Source organism: Nannospalax galili, unplaced genomic scaffold (assembly GCF_000622305.1).
Source record: "Nannospalax galili isolate Female #2095 unplaced genomic scaffold, S.galili_v1.0 scaffold917, whole genome shotgun sequence".
NCBI lineage: Eukaryota > Metazoa > Chordata > Mammalia > Rodentia > Spalacidae > Nannospalax > Nannospalax galili.
In genome coordinates, this window is record NW_008340972.1 from 2751382 (window position 1) to 2774284 (window position 22903).

At 43.7% G+C, this 22903-nt stretch overlaps 1 protein-coding gene across 22 annotated transcripts in view; it reads left to right on the plus strand.

Moving 5' to 3' along the window:
* The first annotated feature begins 321 nt into the window (after positions 1-321).
* Positions 322-22903, plus strand: part of C2cd5 (C2 calcium dependent domain containing 5) — a 92242-nt gene continuing 69660 nt past the window's right edge. For 8 of the 22 annotated variants that reach the window (XM_029564968.1, XM_029564970.1, XM_029564972.1 and 5 more), the window contains exons 1-6: positions 322-528; positions 680-798; positions 10353-10439; positions 18253-18424; positions 20242-20337; positions 22088-22243. In XM_029564968.1, the coding sequence (XP_029420828.1) occupies positions 709-798; positions 10353-10439; positions 18253-18424; positions 20242-20337; positions 22088-22243 (601 nt within the window). In that variant the 5' untranslated portion in view covers positions 322-528; positions 680-708. The remainder of the gene's footprint in view (positions 529-679; positions 799-10352; positions 10440-18252; positions 18425-20241; positions 20338-22087; positions 22244-22903) is intronic. The other 14 variants (XM_017798946.2, XM_017798945.2, XM_008836249.3 and 11 more) reach the window with 3 other exon arrangements.

Consider the following 22903-nt stretch of genomic DNA (forward strand, 5'->3'; position numbering starts at 1 on the left):
AACACATACTTTGTCGAGACACGGCTTGAACTAAGAACTCACGGCAATCCTCCTGCCTCGGCCTCTAACGTGAACGGGCGTGCCCAGCCACACCCGACACTCTCCACCACCCGCACTGGAGTGGTCTCGCGAACCGCCAACCCGGCTGTTTTCACAGCGGCCACATCTGTCCAGGGCCTGGCAAACCAAGCGCCCCAGCGGGAGGCTGGGTGGATGATGCAGGGCTCGACTCATTTCCTTGCTCCCAAGCTCAGCCCCGCCCCTTTCGTCTTTCCCCGGGAATTCAAATCCTGCCCGCTGAGGGGGCAGAGCGCCGAGTGTTCGATCGCTCCCCGCCCTGCGCGCCGCCATTTTTGGAGGGTGGGAGGAGAAAGGCACGGAGGCGCGGCGGGATGCTGGCTGGATCTGTCGGCAGTCTGCAGCACGCTGGGGCCGGGGTAGCAGAACCTGCCGGCGCTGTTCCTCTAGCTGCTTCTCCGGAATGAGGCCTCAGCGGCCGCGAGGGACAACCCGGCTCCTGCTCAGAGCGTGAGTGCGGCGGCCGCGCGCGCCTTCCGCTGTCGGTGGGCGCGCGCTCCCGGCGGCCCCTGCGCGTTCCCGACGTCCCCCGCGCGCTCCCGCTCCTCCGCGCACCCCCGCGCGCCCCGCTCGGCGCAGACTCGCTTGTTTGTTTCTGCAGGAATCCTAGGAGAGGCCGAAGCCGACGCGATGCCAGGGAAGCTGAAGGTGAAGATAGTGGCCGGGCGCCATTTGCCGGTGATGGACCGCGCCAGTGACCTAACGGACGCCTTCGTGGAGGTTGGTACGCGCCCCTCGCCTCTGTCCCCCGTGCTCGGCCCGTGGGCGGTGCCGGTGCCGGGTGACCGGGGTCAGGACGTCTCCAGGCCACCTGCCAGTTAGCAGGTCCCGAGCTCGGGGCGTGGCCAGGGGGACCTCGGGTGGCCCTTCTCGCCCTAGTGCTGGATCAAGCCCTGGTTATGTCCAGCTCGGGTGGCCCCTCTCGCCCTATGCTGGACCAAGCCCTGGTTTATGCCCAGCTCGGGTGGCCCCTCTCGCCTAGTACTGGACCGCTGCTCCAGCAAGCACACCAGGAGTCCCTCGGAGCCACCACCTCCAGCTCTGAGCTTCACACTGCGTTCAGTGCAGGTCCCAAACACAGCAGCAACACTGTGCACTTGTGTGAACTGGTAGGCCAGATGAGCTGTCTCAGGATAAATTAGTGCCTAGAGGTAGGAAGTCAATTAAGTGCCATGAATTTAAATTGCAAAATTGCTTTTTAAATCTGATGATTAGTTTAAAAGTCATGCAAATTAGCAGAGGCCTACAGGTCCAGAAATTAATAACTCAAGAGTCTAAAAGAAGCCAAGAAAAAATTGTAATAAAAGTTGCCATGAGGCAGACCATTAGAACAATACTCATTGGGGCTATTAATGCCTAGGGTCGAGAGATACATGGTATATATATAGCCTGATTTCATCTCAGTGTAAAATATTCTCAAATTCTTAAACCTAATTAACTTCAGTTCACTCCATTGTTATGGTAATTGTCAACTCCAACTTCATTTTCATTTGAAAAAATTTTTCATGCTTTTGGACCTGGTATAAGTTATAGAGATCAGAAATAACTGATCTCTATAATGTAGCCCAGAGACTAATCCATACAGCTTCTATGAACCAGTATCTAGCGCATATTGTTTCATTTTTGTCATATTGTATTAATAATAAAATTTTATTATTTTTTCAATATTTATTATTTTTATTTTATATATATGAGAGTATTGCCTGCATGTATGTGAGTGCACCCATGTCGTGCAATGCTCAGAGGTGAAGAGGGCTTCGGAGTCCCCTGGAACTGGAGTTAAGGATGGTTTGTAGCCGCCATGTGAGTGCTGGGAATAGACCCAGGTCCTCTGCAAGAGCAGTCAGTGCTCTTAACTGCTGAGCCATTCTTCCAGCCCTGATATTTTATTATTTTTATTGTATGTGTATGAGTGTATTGCCTGTATGTATATAAGTGCACCCATGTTGTACAAGGCACACAAAAGTCAGAAGAGGATGTCGGATCCCCTGGAATTGGAGTTAAGAATGGTTGTTAGCTGCCATGTGGATGCTGGGAATTGAACCCGGGTCCTCTGCAAGAGCAGCCAGTGCTCTTAACTGCTGAGCCATCTTCCAGCCCCTAAAGTAATTTTTAATTCTTACTCCTCACAACAGTCTTGAGCAAGGAGTGGTGTTATCCCATATTACAGGGTGAGGTAACTGAGGCCTAGGGGTGTTGATAATTTGTCTAAAATTATTTAGCTTGTAAATCTCCATGGCCTAGCAGTGTGTCGTAACAATTATACCGTTACTGTCTCTCTGGGCAAGATGATGGATGGTATATCTGAATGAGGGAACATAATTCTGTCTCTGAAGGTTTAGGAACATTTTCTGAGGAGCTGACAGTTGATCTGGGCCTTGAAGGACATTCAGGATTTCATTAGACAACAGGAACATCAGAGGCACAGAATATGGTACATGGAATATTCAGTGAGCCATTTTAGTGTTAGGTGTGCCTGGAGCAAAATGTAGGTATTGGAACTTGTGAGGATACAACTGGAAAGGTAGGTTGGAGTAAGTCTCTTTTTTTTTTTTATACTATTTTCCCTTTAGAAGCAGGAATAAACCAGGGAAGTTTTTCAACAGTGGTAAAGTAAAGTTTTGTTTGTTAAGTTGTTCACAGGATGATTAAAATGGTTGTGTTCTAGTTTTTTAGGGTGGAGTTTTCATTCAGTTGCCCAGGCTTGTCTTGGGATTTGAATCCTCCTGCCTCAGTCTTCTGAGTAGCTGGGATTATAGGCATTTACCACCATGGGAAGCCCTTTGAATGAGTGTCATGAGAGGAAACAGAACAACAGAGTCACAGGGAATGGCTGTGTTAGGCTGAGCAGTCAGAGTGGCAGTCAAGCACACACCTGTTGGGCCAGCAGCATCAGATTCTGGGGACGATCATTTGTGTTAGGATGGAGGATGAGGAATGGAAGAGAAGCCAGAACTGATATGTTAGGAAGCGAAGGACAGCATAGTGGTGTAAGATAAATTTGGGAAATTAGTCAGGTAGCTGATTGTGTAAGGCTTTATAAGCCATGAGTAAGAGACGAATTTCATTGTAAATTTAGCGGGAATACTGTTAGCAGAGTGCTCTGGTTGCAGTGTATTGGGTATTGGAAAGGAAGAGTAAGAGCAGCATCCAGTAGAGACTCATGTTCTGGCAGCGGGTAGGAGGGCCAGCATGGCGGATTTGCTAGTGGACAGAAGTATGTGCGTCACAGATCCATTTTGACACTAGACTGGAGGGTGTTGGTAGACTGGAGCCAGGGAAAGGAGGGCTGAAAGGTAATACCTAGCTTTCTAAAGTTGGGTTGTTTTCTGAAACTCCATAGGAATGATTGGGATTGACTGCAGGGAAATCTGGTTCTGTTTGGTTGTGTTAAGCCTAAGGCACCTTTGGACCTTTTAATAGTACTTGTTCAGGAGGCAGGTGGGTTTATGACTATGATATTCAAAAGACGGGTCTGCGTTAAAAAATGAGGCCCATGTGTCTCAATCCTGTGAGACCCAGAACCCCCTTTATTATTTTCTTGGTGGTGCTAGAGATTGAGCTCACCTGTGCTACCCATTTCCACTTTATGTAACATGCTTTGCTTTAAAAAATTACAGGGTGTGTGTTTACATGATGTGTGTGTGTGAGTGTAGATGCGTATGCCATAGCACAAGTGTAAAGGTCAGGAAAACTTTCAGGAGTTGATTCCTATTGGTTTTGGGGATCCAACTCAGGTCATCAGGCCTGTGCAGCAAAGACTTTTACCTGCAGAGCCATCTGACAGATCCTGTATCACATATTCTGAAATCTACCTGGACATACTCATAGCTACTATAATTTATCTATACTCACGGTAAAATGAACTCAGTACTCACAGAATGACAAAGTTTTTATTTTTGGTGGTTGTTATTTCAGTTATGGAAGTACTTGCTCATAACTGCGGTAGGAAATAGGAAACGATCAGGTTGAGTCATTGCCCAGTTGTTGAGCTCTTGTATGCATCAGATGCTGTAGTGCATGCTGGGGTTCTACTGACTGAGTAAAGCAAACATTTCTTTAGGTTTTGGCATGCACTTTTTAGTGGGAGGAGGTAACTTATAAGCAAGACAAATTAGAGAGCATGCTACATGGTGGGGCGCACCCCATGTGGGGAGAATAAAGCTAGGACATGGCTAGAGAGTCTCATGTTTAAAAATCACACAGATGAGACTATCACTTGGTAAGACAGTTGTATAGTTTTGAGTTTTGGCATCTAAGATCTTCATTGCCACAGCTACCTGATTTTCGAAAATCATGACTCATGGGAAAAACCGAAACAGTTTCGATTTAGCATGATGGCTGTAGTTCTTTTCTAAATTTTTATTTATCTGTTTTTTATGTGAATGAGTATATTGCCAGCATATGTGTAAGGGCACACATGTTGTGCAGTGCCCTTGGAATTCAGAAGAAGGCATTGGATCCCCCGGAACTGGAGATATGGATGGTTGCTAGCCACCCAGTTGGTGCTGGGAGTCGAACCCAGCTCTTCTGCAAGAACAGCCAGTGCTCTTATCCTCTGAGCCATCTCCATCTCTCCAGTCCTTAAATTTTTAAATTTATGTAGTCTTTACTGTGTAGCCCTGATTTGCCTTGAACTTGAGGCAATCCTGCCTCTATCTCCCAAGTGCTAGGGTTACAGGTGTGCCTCTACCTGGCAGTGGCTGTGGGTTGTAAAGATTATGGATCTGTGAAACTGAGTTAGGTTTTAGGTAGACTTCTAAGTTTTTACTGTCTAGCCCCAGCTGGCCTTGAACTCTCAACCCTTCTGCCTCCCCTGCCCCTGAGTGCTAGGATTATAAACTTGTGCTATCTTGCCTGCCTTAGGTCTCTTGGTCATTTGACCATCTGGTGGGACATTAGAAAATCATGACATGGGAACCATTGCTGGGCGTCTTGTACTGCAGGACACCCAGCATTCCTGGGCCTTCCTATGTACTGCTGCTGCTTTCCCTCAAATTGTGACCAGAAATTCCTAAAACTTGTGACTGACAGGATGGCTTAGTGGGTAAAGGCTCTTGTTCCCAAGCCTAACAACTTGAGTTCAATCTCTGGAATATGGTGGAAGGAGAGAACTGACTCCCACAAGTTGTCCTCTGACTTCCAAAGACACATGTATACACACACACACACACACACACACACACGTACATGTGTGACAAAAGAGAAATTTCTATAACTCCCTTAGGGGTTGGTTCTCTCCTCTACCTTGGCAGAGAGAGAAGTGGGATGCACCCTTAAAGCTTGAGATTAAGAGGTCCTTCAAAGGCTGAGGTCATGGCGCATGCCTTTAATCCAAGCTCTCGAAGACAGATGCAGGTACATCTCAGTGAGATGGAGGCCATCCTGGTCTACATAGCGAGCTCCAGTCCGGTGGAGGCTACAGAGAAGGGAAACCCTGTCTCAAAGAAGAAAAGAAAAAGATGATTCGAGTAGGAGGAGGGACTGGAGATAGATTGCTGGTTTGTAGGTGTGTGAGAATAGGGAAGTAGTGCCTTGGAAGTCAGAGAGGAAGTTCCTGGAAGAGGAAGCCCTCAACTACTATCCAACGTGGACAGGCAAGTGAGGGGCATAGAGGAGGCAGATGAAGAGTGAGGCTGTTGACACCCACACTAGCCCACTACCCAGTGAGGAAGCAGAAGCAGCTCTCGAGAAAGAGGGCTCTGAAAGGTGGCGAAGACAAAACTGTGCTCCTGGACACGTGCCCTTTAGCAGTTCTGGAAATAAGATTCTGGAACATACTCGTGTGACAGGAATAATGTAGCAGGAAGGAGAAAATTGGAGCAGGAGAAAGAGGATAATGAAGGATTATAGCTAGAGGGGTAAGGCACGTAAGGTAGACTGTAAGCAGTGTAAGCTCATAGGAGAGGGACATCAGGGAGCCAGGACTTCCCTACCAGTGAGAAATCCCACCCCTACCCCTTCAGCCTTCCCAGGGCGGCTACAGATGTGCATGGCCACAGCTGGCACGTTAGGAGAAATTCTGATGTTGGGTCTGGAGAATGGTAGCATTTCCACAGGCAGAGAGAAGTATTTTTTTGGTAAATAAGATCAACTTAGTGAATGCAAAGAGAGGTGTAGAGCATAAGGAACCGATGGGGAGCCCATGCTGAAACACCTGGGAAGAGATCCTGCTGACGGCTCAGACTGCTGAGCAGTCTCATGTAGGAACAGGTGTGTAGAGCCCTCCTGACCCTTCCCACTGACTGCAGTCTGCTGGCTGTCGCATGGTGTAGACTGCCCAGCGTACCTGCCAATACGCTTTACCAGGAGGACTTCCAGTTAGATCCACATGTGTTTGGGACAGCTGTGTGTTATTGTAATTTATTTAAACTTGACATAAATTGGTAAAATGAGTATCCAAAGTTAATGTGATACAAAGACTTAGAGAAATAGTCACTGAAAATTGCTCTGAGTTAGGAAAAAATTCTTTAAAAAATAGAATTCTTTGTTCACATTTTTAAAAAATATTTTATTTGTTACTTTTATGTGTACGAGTGTATCGCCTGCACATATGTGACTGCACCTGTGTCGTGCAAAGCCGCGGAGGTCAGAAGAGGGCTTCGGATTCCCCTGGAACTGGAGTTAAGGACGGTTCGTAGCCGCCATGTCGGTGCTGGGAATCGAACCTGGGTCCTCTGCAAGAGCAGTCAGGGCTCTTAACCACTGAGCCATCTCTCCAGCCCTGTTCACATTTTTTTTAACAACCAACTTTGAATTCTGCTGCCACATAAATCCAGTGGAAATCTCTGTATTAGGAATATAGTTTGTACAAAAACTGGTAATGCTAATCTGTAGACAGTAGACCTGTACTCAGAAAGACTTTGCCTTACATTTAAAGACAGGAGTGAATGATTGTGTGTTTTATTGTTGTTACTATTTTTAATTTTTCTTTTCAGTTCCAGGGGTGGAACCAGGGCCTTGTGCATGCCAGGCAAGTGCTCTACAACTGAACCATACCTTGAGCCTCTTTTTATTTTTTACAAATATTCTTATTTACTTTTAAAGTTTTATGTGTGGGGGTGTTTAACCTGCATGCATGTAAGTGTACGTGTGTCATGCAGTGCCCACAGAAACCAGAAAAGGGTGTTGGATCCCCTGGAACTGGAGTTATTGACAGTTGTTGGCCACAATGTGGTGTTGGGAACCGAACCTGGGTCCTCTGTAGGAGTAGCCAGTGCTCTTGACCTCTGAGCCATCTCTCCAGCCCAAGTTTTTAAAAATTTTATTTTATTTTGGCTGGGCATGGTGGCACATGCCTTTAATCCCAGTACTCAGGAGGCAGAGTCAGGTGATGTCTGTGAGTTCAAGGCCAGCTTGGTCCAAGTGAGTTCCAGGCTAGCTGGGGCTGTAGGGAGACCCTGTCTCAAAAAGACTAAAAAAAATTTTTTAAAAATTTTATGTGTATGAGTGTTTTACCTGTATTCATCTAAGTGCATCTGTATTGTGCAGTGTCTGCGGAGGCCAGAAGAGGGTCTTGGATCCCCTGGAACTTGAGTTACAGATAGCTGTTAGCTGTCATGTGGGTTCTTGGAACTAACCCCAGGTCCTCTGCAAGAGTAGCCAGTGTTCTTAACCACTGAGCCATCTCTCTAGCCACATGTATTTTATTTTAAAATGTGTTTAGCTTGTAATTTTTCAGAAATACTGTACTTACTATCACTGTGTTAGTGAGTGCAGATGTGCACAGAAATACTGTACTTACTATCACTGTGTTAGTGAGTACAGATGTGCACAGAAATACTGTACTTACTATCAGTGTGTTAGTGAGTGCAGATGTGCACAGAAATACTGTACTTACTATCACTGTGTTTGTTAGTGAGTGCAGATGTGCACAGAAATACTGTACTTACTATCACTGTGTTAGTGAGTGCAGATGTGCACAGAAATACTGTACTTACTATCACTGTGTTAGTGAGTGCAGATGTTCACATGCCATGGCACCTACATGGAGGCCAGGGCTCCTGCTTTCCACTGTGGCTTCTGTGAAGTACGCTAAGGTTATCAGGTTGCAGTGGCAAACATTTTTAGCTGCTGAACTTGTACTGTTTTTAGTGACTAACCAAGTTCCGTGAATAACTGGTCTGGTGTTGGTCTAGGCTGTGTTGACTGAAGAATTTCCACTCTGTGATACGAAGAGTTGATAAGTGAAGACCAAGTAGTACTTACTGAATATACAGGTGCTTGTTCTCGGCAGGGCTAGTGCTCAGTGCTAGAGTATGCATGGCCCAGCTTGTCTCCAGCACTGAGAGTACAACCAGGCTCTGTACAAAGGACTACTCACGAAGGGGGTCTCAGTATGCATGTTGTTAAATAGGCTGAACTGTACTGTCATGGTGTGCTTCTCCAAGAGTCTTGAAGGGTATAAGGAGAGAAAAAGAAATGAATATGCAGTTTTTCATTATACCAGATGTTTCTGTAGGTCTTTAAATGCGTAATCTCATGAAATGTTCAAGGCAATTCTGCTCCTTAGAAGAAAAAGCATATTTAAATAACAGGTTAAATAACTTCCTCAAGGTAATTAATGAGTAAGGAAATAAAAAACATCTTACTTTACTGTGAGCATCTCATTCAAATCCCTGTTCTTTTAGGAAGTTGTAAGACTCATTTAATTGCTGAGTAATAAAATCTTTGTTAAATAAGACTGCACGGACTGTGATTGTCCTCCTATAAATCCTCACAGGGCTGGCAAAGCATGTAGTCCAGTCTAACCTTCCTTTTTCTGCGATTATGTTTTTTGTTTGCTTAATATATGTTTTTAAGATACCTAGGGTGGACAGTTGGTAAAAAGAAAGAGATACAGTGTTAACATAGGGTTGGAGAAAAAAGATGGCTGTGAACTTAGAACTTAAAACATTTTGTGTGTGTGTGTGTGTTTTTAAATATTTTTATTATTTTTATTTTATGTGTATGAGTGTATGGCCTGCATGTATGTGAGTGCACCTGTCTTGTGCAATGCTGAGGAGGTCAGAGGAGGGCTTTGGATTCCCCTGGAATTGGAGTTAAGGATGGTTTGTAGCCACCATGTGGGGCTGGGAATTGAACCCGGGGCCTCTGCTAGAGCAGTCAGTGCCCTTAACTGCTGAGCCATCTCTCCAGCCCCGATTCTGTGGTTTTTTTCTGCCAGGAGAGTCAGCACCCTTAAGTACATCTGGTTTTTGAATGGTTTTATAAGTCCTAGGAAACATTTTACTTCAAATAAAGCAATTGTAGATAAATTAAGCAACAATGCATCTAAAATATTTCAAAATGCAGATTTTCCTTGATTTATGATATCATATTTCCTTTTACCTATGTAATAAGCTGAGAATAAAAATTGAAGGTGCCTTTAAAGCTGGGAATGATGGGTCTCTCTTGTAATCTCAGCCTCAAGTGAAAACACTCAGCTGTACACTTTAAAAAATTTTTTGTTTAAAGCTGGGCGTGGTAGTGTATGCCATTAATCCCAGCACTGGGGAGGCAGAGGCAGGTGGATCTCAGTGGCATCGAGGCCATCCTGCTCTTCATAGGGAATTCTGGGCTCGCTGGCGCTATAGGGAGACCTTGCCTCCAAAAAATTAAACACTAAAACTAAAAAATAAAATAAAAATTAAAAGATTTTAATTTTATTTTGAAACCACTAGCTTTAGTTTTTTTCAGAAGGTGCACCGTTAATACACTTCTCAGCTTTTCCTGGTACTTTACACATTTCTGTTGGAGTATATTCTACTTCATTGATACGTGTTGAAAAACAGTCACGCTGTCAGAGTGGAAGACAGCTTCCTGATAAAGGTTGGCGCTGCGGAAGGCAGGCTGCAGTAGTGAGGGAAGCCTGCCGGGCATCCTGACTGAGAGGTAGATTCATGGTCATCTATTGGTGATCTGGTGCCAAGGAGACTTTGTGCCACGAACAACGGGGGCAGAAAGAGCAGAGTTCTGGATTCTCTTGCTTAGATGATGAGCGGACTGTCTTATTTTTTAGTTGTCCTTCCTCAACTGCACGTCCTGATTCCCTCTGTGCCCCTGCAGTGATGGCCATTTTCATTTTCTCATGGAGCTGGTCCTGTGGACCAGCAGGTGACCCCTTGTACCATGTGTCCTGTCCACCAGCTCACTGGGCGGTTCCACCCCTTCTTCCTCTTGTCTTAGGACATTTGTCTTTTTTCCTCCATTTGGTCATCGTCACTTTGCTCTAACATTTACTTTTATTCATGGTTTTGCTGTTTATATTTGAATAGTTTCTTCTTTGTTTTTAGGTAAAATTTGGTAACACCACCTTTAAAACAGATGTGTACCTCAAGTCACTGAACCCTCAGTGGAACTCAGAATGGTTCAAATTTGAGGTAAGTTGTTAAATATCAGTTTTTTTTTTTGAGTGTTAAAGCTTTTTGCCTGGCAATGATAAACACTTCTATTTTAAATATAGTAGCTTTGTATACCTTAAAAGTATTTCTGGGGCTGGAGAGATGGTTAAGAACACTGAATGCTCTTGCAGATACCCGGGTTTGATTCTCAGTACCCACGTGGTGGCTAACAATCATCTGTAACTCCCTTTCCAGGGGAATCCAACGCCCTCTTTCTTACCTCAGTGGGCATTGCATGACATGGGTGCACTTACACACATGGAGGCAGTGGAGGCAGTGGAGGACGCAGTGGAGGCAGTAGAGGAGGCAGTGGAGGACGCAGTGGAGGCAGAGGAGGCAGTGGAGGCAGTGGAGGAGGCGGTGGAGGAGGCAGTGGAGGCAGAGGAGGCAGTGGAGGCCGCAGTGGAGGAGGCAGTGGAGGCAGTGGAGGAGGCAGTGTGCTCTTACGTGTAAAATAAAAGTATCTCCTTTTCTGTTTTCTGGGAACATTGACCTTTTAAGACACTGTATTGTAGCTAAGAAAATAATATGATAATGTAGATAAGAAACATGTTCTCACATGTATGATACTCTTTGGAGTTGTCTTTGGGTTCTAAGATGTGCCTGAAATTTCTGAAGAACAGTGTACAGATGTAAAAAACAATTTTTTTTTGCCATTTAACCAGTGTTTGTTTGTATGTTTGTTCGTTTTGACTCAGGGTCTCCCCGTAGCCCCACTTGACCTCTAACTCATTATATAGACCAGGCTGCCCTGCGTCTCATAGAGATCTGCCTGCTTCTGCCTCGAGTGCTGGGAGTAAAGGACTGTACCACCACACCTGCCCTAAAAAATTGTTTTAATTTTTTGAGATAGGATCTCATGCAGCCTGGGGCTGACCTTGAATTCACTGTGTAGTCAAGGTTTGCCTTGATCTCTTGATCCTTTTGTCTTTGCATCCCAAGTGGTAGGATTTATATGCATGCAGCCCTGTGCCTGGCAGTAACCACTCTTCTACGTTTTTTTTTTTTTTTTTTTTTTTTTTTTTTATAACCCCCCTTTTCTTTTTTTTTTTTTTTTTTTTTTTGGTCTTTTTGAGACAGGGTCTCCCTGTAGCCCCAGCTGTCCTGGAACTCACTATGTAGACCAGGCTGGCCTCAAACTCACAAAGATCTGCCTGCCTCTTCCTCCCAAGTGCTGGGATTAAGGGCGTGCGCCACCATGCCCGGCTCTCTTCTACTTTTTTTAAAGACCAAGTCTTGAATAACCCAAGCTGGCCTTGAATTGAGACCCTCCTGCCTTGGCCTCCTGAGTAGCTGGTGCACGCCACCACACTTAGCTTTATTTCTGTGTGTGTTTCAGTAGCAAAACATTCACAGTGTTTTGCAAACACCACATTTGTTTCCAAAGCTGCTTCATTACCCTCAACAGAAACTTTGTACTTGCTGAGCAATAACTTTCCATTTCTTCTTCTCCCCAGACCCTGGTAACTTCTGATCTGTTTTCTGTTTCTTTGAATTTGCTTATGGTAGGATTCACTTTGTAGTTGAAGATGACCTTGAACTTCTGATCCTTCTGCCTCCATCTTCAGAGAGCTGGGATTATGGGTATAGGCCCAGTTTATATTTTTAGTTTTGAGGAATGGTATCTTACTCTTGCTCCTGGTCAGTTTGAAACCCTGGACTGAAGTGACCTTGACCCGACCTCCTGAGAAGTTGAGACTGCAGGTGTAACTGCACTTGACTGTTTATGCTTTTTAATATTTGTTCCTGTCAGATACACTTCTTGCAGATACTTTCTTCCATTCAGTAGGTTGCCTTTTACAGTCTTTTTTTTAATATTATTATTTATTTTATGTGTATGAGTGTACTACCTGCATATATGTGAGTGTACCCGTGTTGTGCAGTGCCACGGAGGTCAGAAGAGGGCTTTGGATTCCCCTGGAACTGGAGTTAAGGAAGGTTTGTAGCCATCATGTGGGTGCTGGGAATCGAACCTGGGTCCTCTGCAAGAGCAGTCAGTGCTCTTAACCGCTGAGCCATCTCTCCAGCCCTGCCTTTTATAGTCTTGGTAATTATTTGATGTACAGAAGTTTGTGATGAAGTTCAGTGTACACAGGTTCATGTGCTGTTTATGTTTTCTGTTTCTACAACAAAAGTGCATTTCCTTTGCTTTTAAGAGTTTCATGGTGTAACTCTTTATAGGTCATGATTCATTTTGAGTTAATTTTTGTAGTGGCATGTGAGGGAAGAGGCTGACTTCTTTCTTTTGCATGTAGAAGTTCAGTCAGATCATTACTATTTGTAAAAGAGTCCTCTTTCTTCCTTGAAAAGTCTTAGTACTCTTTTAAAAGTCAGCTAGGGAGTTAGAGAGGTGGCTCACTGGCTGTTCTTGCAGAGGACCTGAGTTTGATTCCCAGCACCCACATGGTGACTAACAACTACCTGGAATGCCAGTTCCAGAGGAATCTGATGCCCTCTTCTGACCTCCTTGGGCATTGCATGACACGGGTACACTTACATACATGCAGGCAATACATTCATACATATATAAAGAGTGTCAACTGGGAGGAAGATGGCTCTGGTTAAAAGCACTGGCTCTTGGAGAGGACCTGGGTTCAGTTCCCAGCAGCTACATCATGGCTCACAACAGTCTGTAACTCCATTTCCAGGGAATCTGATGTCCTCTTCTGGCCTCTTTGGGCACAGTATGCATACATGTATATAGGTAAAACACTCATATACATAATAAATAAATAAAAATTAAAGTTAACTGGGGGCTGGAGAGATGGCTCAGAGGTTGAGAGAGCATCCTGTTGCAGAGGACCAGAGTTTGGTTCCCAGAACCCTTGTCCGATAGCTCACAATTGCCGGTGACTCTAGGTCTAGGGATTCAGCACTTCTTCTGATTTCCATGGGCAAGTGCGCTCACCAGTGTATACATTTACATATAATTAAAAACAAATGTTAAAAAGTCAGCGATGGGACATGTGTGAGCTATAGACCAGGCCTCGGGACCAGTTCTCCTTCTCCTTAGGGGTTGTGGGTTAGTACAGAGGATTGTGAATCTGGAGAGGTAGGGAGGCTGGCGACAGCAAAGGATCAAAGGTGAGTGAGGGTGGGGCAGGAATTGAGAGACAGTTGAGGTGATGGTAGAGGAGAGTCTGGCTGAGGGAGGCTGCTGAGACCAAGGAGGCGGGCTGCGGGTCTGTCAAATGGATCTGTACTTGGGGATCTTCTCAGAGGGTTAGGCGTTCTTGTCTCCTCTTCCAGGTCTGTTTCCCTCTTCTTCCTGTGCTTTTTCTTCTGTCCAGCAGTGGTCCTCTTTCTAGGATGACGGGGTGTTTCATGACTCTCTGGAGTACTTTCATCCTTACTCCAGTCTTCCATGTTGTTCTGCCTCTGACTGGTCTCCTTAGCCCCCTTGCTTCTCCGTGAATGCTCTGTAAAATTGTCTGCGTCATGTGCTGAGCTCTCTCCTTGTCTGCGTTTTTCCTCTGTGTAGTTGCTTGTTTTTGAAGGATTGAGTCAGCCTTCTGACATGTCCAACTTCAAGAGATTCCACGTATGGTTGTCCACTTTGGAGACAGGAAGGTAAAGCATTGGAAAAAGACATCTTTCACTTAAATTACATGGACTAGTGCCAGACATTGGTGAAGCCTTTTATCTGCATCAATCTCATTATAGTTCCCAACCTCATAGTCATCTTTATTTTACAAATGATTCTGAAATCCACCTTGGAGTTAGCTAAATGGTAAGGCTAAGCAATCAAAGTGAAGACTGTTTGACTCCAAGGCTCCATATCACTTCTCTGTCTCCCCCACCGAGGCTTGAAGTGCCTTCTCTCCCGCCGTCTCCTAGAATGCGAACAGCCCTGCCCAGCCACTTACTGCTCTCTGTGCTAATGTGTTCCCTACTTTCTGGATTTTGTTAACCACTGTATCAGCACTCAGAAGAGTATGGAGTAGCTGGCCATACGAGTTTATTACGTATGTTGCCTGTTCCTTGAGAACACTACCCCACCTGGCCGGAAGTAGGCTCTTTGGAATGTCACTGGACTGTGTATGAGCCTTGTGAGGACCATGCTTTTTCCTCCCCTCCTGTTTCATGCCGCTCCTTATGTGTGGCAGCAGAGGGCTCTTTTGTGCTTTGTTTCACAGTTACCATGCAGCCTGGGGAAAGTGTAGCACCTACAGGGCAGGTGTGTCCTTCAAGGAAAGCGACCAAGCCAAGCCCAGTGTTTTTGACTTAGCTAAAAGATGCTTTGATTTTGTTGGGCCTTCCAGTACCTACCAGTAGAGGGAAGAAATCACACCCAGGCTTCTGGACTGTGCTTTGCTTGTGGTCTGGGGTGGGACTGTGATTTCTCCTTTAGTGCCAGAAAACTTACTCCATAAGGGCTGGGAGACTGATTAGCTGCTTGTGAAATCCCAATGTCTGAGCTAAGAGCACTGAAGTTTGATTCCTGTGCTTGCAATTTATAAATGTCCTCACACCTACCATCGTACCAGTTTGAGCTTCCATTTTTCCCAGAGTTCAGCCTTTCTAGAAGAGCACTGAGGTGGCTTTAAATTATGTGTTCATACAGGAAAGTCACTGTGCATGTTAATACGAATTGACACTGGTGAAAATATGGAATTGTGCTGGGCATGGTGGCGCATACCTTTAATCCCAGCTCTCAGGAGGCAGGGGCAGGTGGATCTCTGTGAGTTCAAGGCTAGCCTGGTCTACATAGTGAGTTCAGGTCAGCTGGGACTACAGGGAGACCCTGTCTCAAAAAGACAAAAAAAAAAAAAAAAATGGAATTGTATTTTTAAATGAGTCAGGTTTGGGACGAGTCATCCAGGGTTTAAAGGCCTAAGGCTGGTTTGAGACATACGTTAATGTGGTTGTAGACGTGTGAGTAGTTTAGGTATGCTAAAGAGATAATTGGCATGTTGAAAAACTTTTGTTGATATATATACTTAAACCTCAGTTTACACCAAATAAGGTATTCACTTGTGAAATCAGAGAATTCCTAGACAGTGGCCACTGTTGTTTATTATAGCCATGTGAACTATGCCTGGGCTTCTTTAGAGGAGTACCTCATCTGAGTAGCCTGGCCATGTCTCAGTTTTCTACCAAAGGATTGATTCAGTTGTAGAAACAACTCTTTGCTTTTCAGTAGGTTTTACTCACAAGTTTCCAAGGAGATGGATCTCCCTAAGGAGGATAATTTCTTTGTACTAATAACTCCATGTTGTCTGTTAGACCATTGTACTGGAAGTCAATTAATTGTATGTAACAGTACCTTTGAAATAAATTGAAAAGAATAGGTTGGATGTGCATGTATGGACTCTGTTCCATTGGCTTGTATATCTCTTGTTAGGCTGTTAGTGGTTGGTTTTGGTTATTGTAGCTTTGTAGTAAGTTTTGAAATCAGGAAGTGTGCCTCCAATTTGTTTCTTTTTACACATGTACTTGTTTATTTTTCTGTTTTGAATCATTTTCACTCGTATTTTCACTAATGTCTGCATAAATTTTTAGTACTTTCTACAATGTGTTATGTATTTTGAAGGGTTTGCTGTGCACACTCTCAGTCTTACTCCTTTTTCTTTTCAAAACAGGGTCTCCAGTGGCTCCAGCTGGCCTTAACCTTGCTGTGTAGTCCAGGCTGGCCTCCATCTCACAGAGAGCTGCCTGGCCCCTCCCACCCTCCCTGTCACTGAGCTATTAGAAGTGTGGGCTTAGCAGAGTAACTTGTTATGTGATATCAGATGGAATTAAAATTACAGAGTGCATCTTCATTGCCTTAGAAAAACCCTTGATTTCTTACATTGCTTTCTAATTTTAACTTAAATTTAATATTATTTCTCAGGAGTTCCTCTTGAAACAAGACCTTGCTATATAGCCTTAGGTTAGCCTGGAGCTGTGGTTTGGTCTCAAACTCATGATGCTCCTGACTCAGCCTCCTCACTGCTAGGATCAAAGGCATGTGCACGTTCCACATAATTTTACTCTGACTTTCACCACCCTCTGACCTAGAGATGGTTAAAAACAAGTGGTTGTGGTTGGTTAGTGACATTTTGTTTTGAATGGTAAGGGGGAGGAAGCCTTTGTGTGAATAGGGTTTTTGTGATACTATGACATCGATTTTTTGAGAAATAGCATTTCATTACATGATAGTACAGTCTGCATAATTTTTAAGACTGAAGAGTACTTAAGGAGCTTATTTAAAAAATACAAGAAGCAAAAGCAAAAAAAAGGGGGGGGCAGTGCTGGAGAGATGGTACAGTGGTTAGAGCACTGGCTGCCCTTGCAGAGGACCCGGGTTCAATTCCAAGCACTCAGATGGCAGCAAATTGCCATCTATCCCTCCAGTTCCAGGGGAGCCAACGCCTTCTTCTGACCTCTGTGAACATTGGATGACACAGGTACTTACATACATGCAGGCAATACACTCATGCATATAAAATAAAAATAATAATGAATAAAATAAAAACCCTCAAAAAATGAAGGTGGGAGAGATTGCTCAGTGGTTAGAGCACTTGCTGCTCTTGCAAGAGGAACCAGATGTAGTTCTGAGAACCCACATGGTGGCTCATAACTACCTGTAACTCCAGTTCCAGGGGATCTGATGGCCTCTTCTGACTTCCTTGGGCATGCTATGCATAAAGGCAAAACACTCGTACACATCAAATAAAAATGAATGCTAAAAACAACAAAAAAAAGTTTGTATTTTTTGAAGTGTAAAGGGTTTTTATAATAATGAATTTCACAAACTAATTTGTCAAAATGTGGTAAATTTCTGTTTTGACTAGTGTTCCTAATACTGTTTACAGTGTCCTAATGTGCAGAAGTGTTGTGCTTACAGTTAACAGCTCAGAGTTCTTTTTAACCTTATTTTCAATTGTGAACTACATTCACTTGGTTAAATACTGGAATGCTTAAACAATAGATGTTCCTTTTTCTCTGGAGTAAAAACAACGAAGTGTGCGGAGTAAGGGCAGAATGGCAGTTCCTGCAGCCATCTTGTATCTAGGGCCCTTCCGTTTTCTTGGTTGTGCACATATTAGAAGCCTGTGGCTTTATAAAAAAGGTTTTATTGTCTTTATGAGTATTTTGCCTGCATGTACGTCAGAGCACCTATGTTGTGTCATGCCCATGGAAGTCTGAAGAGGGCATTGGATCCCCTGGAACTCTAGTTTCAGACAGTTGTTAGCCCCCACGTGGGTACTGGGAAGCGAATCAGGGTCCTCTGCAAGAGCAACCAGTGCTCTTAACCACTGAGTCACCTCGGCAGCCCCTTTGTCTTTTATGTAAAGTGACCATGTTATGTAAAGGCCATGTTAGGCTCCAGGCTAGCAGCTGGAGCTCAGGGGATCATGTCAGTGTTCCAGGCTGGCAGTGGAGTTTGAGTGGAGGGAGTACAGGAGGGAGAGGAGGCAGCACACATTTCTCAGCTGTGGAAAGCCTCTTTAGTTTAGGACCCCCCCCCCCCGGCCCAACTCTGTGTAATAGCTGTGCTTTTAACTTACCAGTTGAAGAAAGGCTGAGAAATGCAGCCTCAGTGGGTGTTGGCTTTGCTGCTGAAAACTTAAACATTTAAAGTATTTCTGAGAGAGTTTTTAAGTTTTCCAGTTCTAGGGCTTGAACTCAAGGCCTTGTGTATGCTAGGCCTTAGACCCTAGTTATAGTGTTTTTGTGTGTGTGCTAATCACTATACCTCTGTCCTTACAGATAAATCTGTAAGATTTCTTTTCCAGAAGTAAACTATCTGCATCATTTGGTACATGTATAGAAAGTGTAAGATGTAATTTCCAGGTGTGCTTTTTAGGTGGACGATGAAGATCTACAGGATGAGCCCCTACAGATCACAGTTCTCGACCATGATACCTACAGTGCAAATGACGCCATTGGGAAAGTGTACATTGATATCGACCCTTTACTGTACAGCGAAGCGGCCACAGTCATCTCAGGGTGGTTCCCAATTTATGACACCATCCATGGTGAGTGACCGTGTAAGGAGAGGAATCACAGTCTTCATCTTTTGTGTTTATCCCGATGCTGCACTTGGCCTTTTAAAAGTATGTATCTTGGGGGCCAGGCGTGGTGGCACACGTCTTTAATCCCAGCAGAGGCAGGCTGATCTCTGTGAGTTCAAGGCCAGCCTGGTCAACATAGTGAGTTCCAGGACAGCTGGGGCTACAGGGAGACCCTGTCTCAAAAAGACTTAAAAAAAAAAAAAAGTATGTATCTTTAAAAGATGCCTTTTGAGAAACAGACAAGTAGTGAGTGAAGTATTATAGATTTGTTACTTCTCCGAACATAGGTTAACGTGCCTGTTAAGATTTGTGTGATAGGGAACTGAAGATGTCTCATAATTCACTACCTCTCTTGGTCCTGGTACTAATCCTCAGAATACTCAAGAGTAACAGAGCTCACCTGGGAACAGGAAGTAGCTCTCCTCAAGCTGTTTTCCTTCAAATCCCTTCAAAGTTGCTCTGGAGTGCTGCTCTGTAATGCAGAGAAAGCCCTGTTCTCATCCTGAGGATGCTGGCTTCCTTTGTCAGCCTGTTAGCCCACTGAATTGTTGGTAAGAGATATACCACGAAGTGGAAAGCTGAGGTGTTTCTCTAAATCCTTACACACTGAGTCACTGTTATTGCTATCTGTATATTCATTCTTGATAATAATATGCTATTATACTATCTTATAATCCTTGAAAAAAGTTTGTGTGATAAAGTAAGTAAATGCATTATTTAACAATTATCTTGAGGGGCTGGGGTTAGCTCTGTGGTAGAGGACTTTTCTAGCATGCGCTGTACTCTGGGATGAGTGTTAGCCTTGAAAAAAGAAAGAAAATAAAACACAGGCTAATGTAGTGATACCCTATATTTCTAAAATACATTTTCAAGCTGACTAATACTGATACTCCTTTCCTGATGGTACATGACTGCAATCCTAGGACTTGGGAGGCTGAGGTAGGAGGATTGTGAGTTTGAGGCTAGCCTGTCTCAAAAAAAAAAGTCAGGTATATAGGAACACTTGAGGTCCTTGAAGTGCTTTCATAGGTCTTGGAGTTGAGAACTGTTTAGTGTAATATTCGTGTCATTCACTGTTCTCATTCTCACTCACACCAGTACATAATGTTGTTAGATCTGTTAGGACACATAGTACCATAAGTTGAACAGTGTAGAAATGAGACTGATTAACTGGACATAGAGATTTGCAAAAATATCACCATGTCACTCTTACCACAAATTTTTTACAAATATTTAACTATTTTTATAAAAACGTTCATGCTAGTTTATGGTTAAATAAAGCGCCGATTAATTCAACTGTTAAATCAGAACCTGGTGTTAAGAGTATATCCTTGGTATCATTGAGAACTGACTTCTGACCCTTGCCCTTTCACTTACTAGTTACTGACACGATGTGAGTTAACTAATTAAATGCTGTTTCTTCTTAGAGGTGACTGCACTAGGTTAATGTGAGTACAGCGAGGTGCTGAGGGGAAGTGTTTAGTCACTGCTCAGTGCTCAGCAGGTCTTCCCACCACATCAGTTCAAGTGGAGCTCCTTTTGGGCAGTCCTAGCTCAAGTAAATGGAGACGTGAGGTAGTTCTGCATTGTCCCGGGCCACCGTGCTCTGCTGCAGAAGACGGAGTAAGGAAAGTGCCAGGGATGAAAACAACTGGGAAGAGAGCTCACATTGCTGTCAGGGTGACCCATTGTTTAAAAGTCAGTGACTGCTGTCTATTTGCACCATTTAATTGTATGTTATTCTTTTAACTTAGAGACTTGATTTCCTTTTGAATCTGTAGGTATCCGTGGAGAAATCAACGTCATTGTCAAAGTAGACCTCTTCAATGATTTAAATAGATTTAGACAGTCATCGTGTGGAGTCAAATTCTTTTGCAGTAAGTAAATGTACTGTCTTATTTAACAGGAAAGTTTAATGATTTTTAAATGTGGAAAATCAAATTAAGATTTCAGAAGATTAATAGAAAAAGTATTAAGAGTGGTTTTGATGCCAAAGAGAAAAACTCTTAATGTTCCAGACACAGTCACTGCAGCTTTGACTGTTCATTTGATTTCAGAGTAAATGGCTTCTAATTTTTACACACCCATGGAAATTTTTGTTAGAAAAATCCAGAGGTATTCTCCTGTAGGATAGAACACTGTAGATGGGTGCTGTCGCTGTGCACTGTGAAGCATTCCTCGAGCACAGACTTCTCTGTGCGGGAAGCTCCGGGACTGGGACTACATGTCTCTACACTGGGAAGATTGGGGCCGTAAACACCAACCTGTCTTAGTGTTTGAAAATCCCTAAGTGTTAGTATCAGCATGTGAATGTATCTTTTGAGAGACTACTTTTTGAGAGACTGCTTTCCCATTTTGAATCTGATGAGATCATATTTAAACCTAATGATCCATTATTTAAATGAGTGTGAAATGAGTGCCTACTCCATGGCTCTGTTAATTAGTCTAGTGATAGCCACGCCAGTTACTCCTGTGGTCATGGATTCTACTCGAAATGCAGCCCTGCAGGGTTTGACTTTGAGACTAGTGTGAGGTGAGAAAAACTTTTCAATAGGCTTTGAGTAATTAAATTAAAAATCCGGGGCTGGAGAGATGGCTCAGCGGTTAAGAGCACTTACTGCTCTTGCAGAGGACCCGGGTTCGATTACCAGCACCCACATGGCAGCTACATTCCATCCTTAACTCCAGTTCCAGGGTGAGCCGAAGCCCTCTTCTGACCTCCGTGGCATTGCACAACATGGGTGCATTCACATATGTGCAGGCAATAGACTCATACATATACAGAAATACATAAAAATAATAAATAAAAAATATTAAAAAAATCCATCTGCCTCCTGCCTCTTACATTATAATCAGCTAACTTACATTCATTTTGATTTTTTAAACTTAAATTTATTTTTAACTGATAGATAAAATTTATGTGTTGCTGTATGATATTTTGATTGATTTTGATTTTCTTAAACTTTGTATTGAACAGTTATATGTCTATAGCTGTTCCCTAAATCATGAAAGTATAGTTTGCTTTTACTGTTCTTATGTGAGAAAGTCTGAGGCCTCATGAATCAAAATTATTTTTAGGATAAGACAGATCTTAGAAGACTTTGAGCAGAAGTATTATAATTACATTGAGATTATATACTAAAAGATGTTCTTGTATTATATAGCCAAAACATAAAATCTTGGATGCATTTTTTTTTTTTTTTTTTTTTTTTTGGTTTTTGAGACATCATCTCCCTGTAGCCCCAGGTGTCCTGGAACTCGCCTGCCTCTGCCTCCCAAGTGCTAGGATTAAAGGTGTGTGTCACCACGCCCAGCTGGATGCATATTTTTTAAAAACTTGAATTTTGGGGTTGGAGAGATGGCTCAGTGGTTAAGAACATTGGTTGTTCTTGCAGAAGACCCAGGTTCGAATCCAAGCACGCACACGGCAGCTAACAACTGTCCGTAACTCCAGTTCCAGGGCATCTGATAGCCTCTTCTGTCCTCCAAGGGCATTGCACGACATGGGTGTTCTTACCTACATGCAGACAATACACACAGACACATAAAATAACAATAATAAATTTAAAAAATATTGAATTTTGCTGTGTGGTAAATGGAAAGATAATAGGTAATTTATTTTGACAGCAACATCTATCCCCAAGTGCTATAGAGCTGTGATAATTCATGGATTTGTAGAAGAGCTCGTGGTCAATGAAGACCCTGAATATCAGTGGATTGATCGGATTCGCACACCAAGGGCATCAAATGAGGCCAGACAGAGACTGATTTCTTTAATGTCAGGTATTCTAGTAAAGTAACTTCACTATTGATTGATTTAATCTTCTTAGAATTTTCTGTTTTCTTTCATACGTGACCTGAAAATTTGCAACAAAGGCAAAAAAAAATTGTGACTTGATTTCTTACCCCAGATCTCATTCTGTTGAGTATTTTTAACAAGCCCATACGTATGTGTGAACGTGCATATGGGTGGGGTGTGTGTGCAGGCCAGAGTACAGTTTCAGGTGTTCGCCAGGCTTCCTCAACCTTTTCTTTTTCTGAGGGAGGGTCTCTCACTGGCTTGGCTCTCACCAGGCTAGGTTGATGTAGCCTGAGTTCTCTCGGGGTCTCTTGTGCGATCAGACAAACCATATAACATATCTTTATGTGTATTTATTATTGTCAGGGGAGGAGTGACTTACAAGGAAATGAGCACCATGCCTGGCTCAGCCCCGCCATATCAGACCATTCCTACCTCAGGGGCCAGTGGTCTTGCCCCAGGTCCATTCTGACAGGCCATTCTGTCCTTGAGTACGCCACATGCTACCCGCCACATGCTACCCGTTTCCAGATGGCTCCCAGCAGCCCCTCAGTAGTCCACCCTCGCAGGCCCCGCCGCTTGGAGGAACTAGCCAATTGGGCTACCTGGAGACCTCTAGGAATCTACCTTTGTCAGCCTCTCCA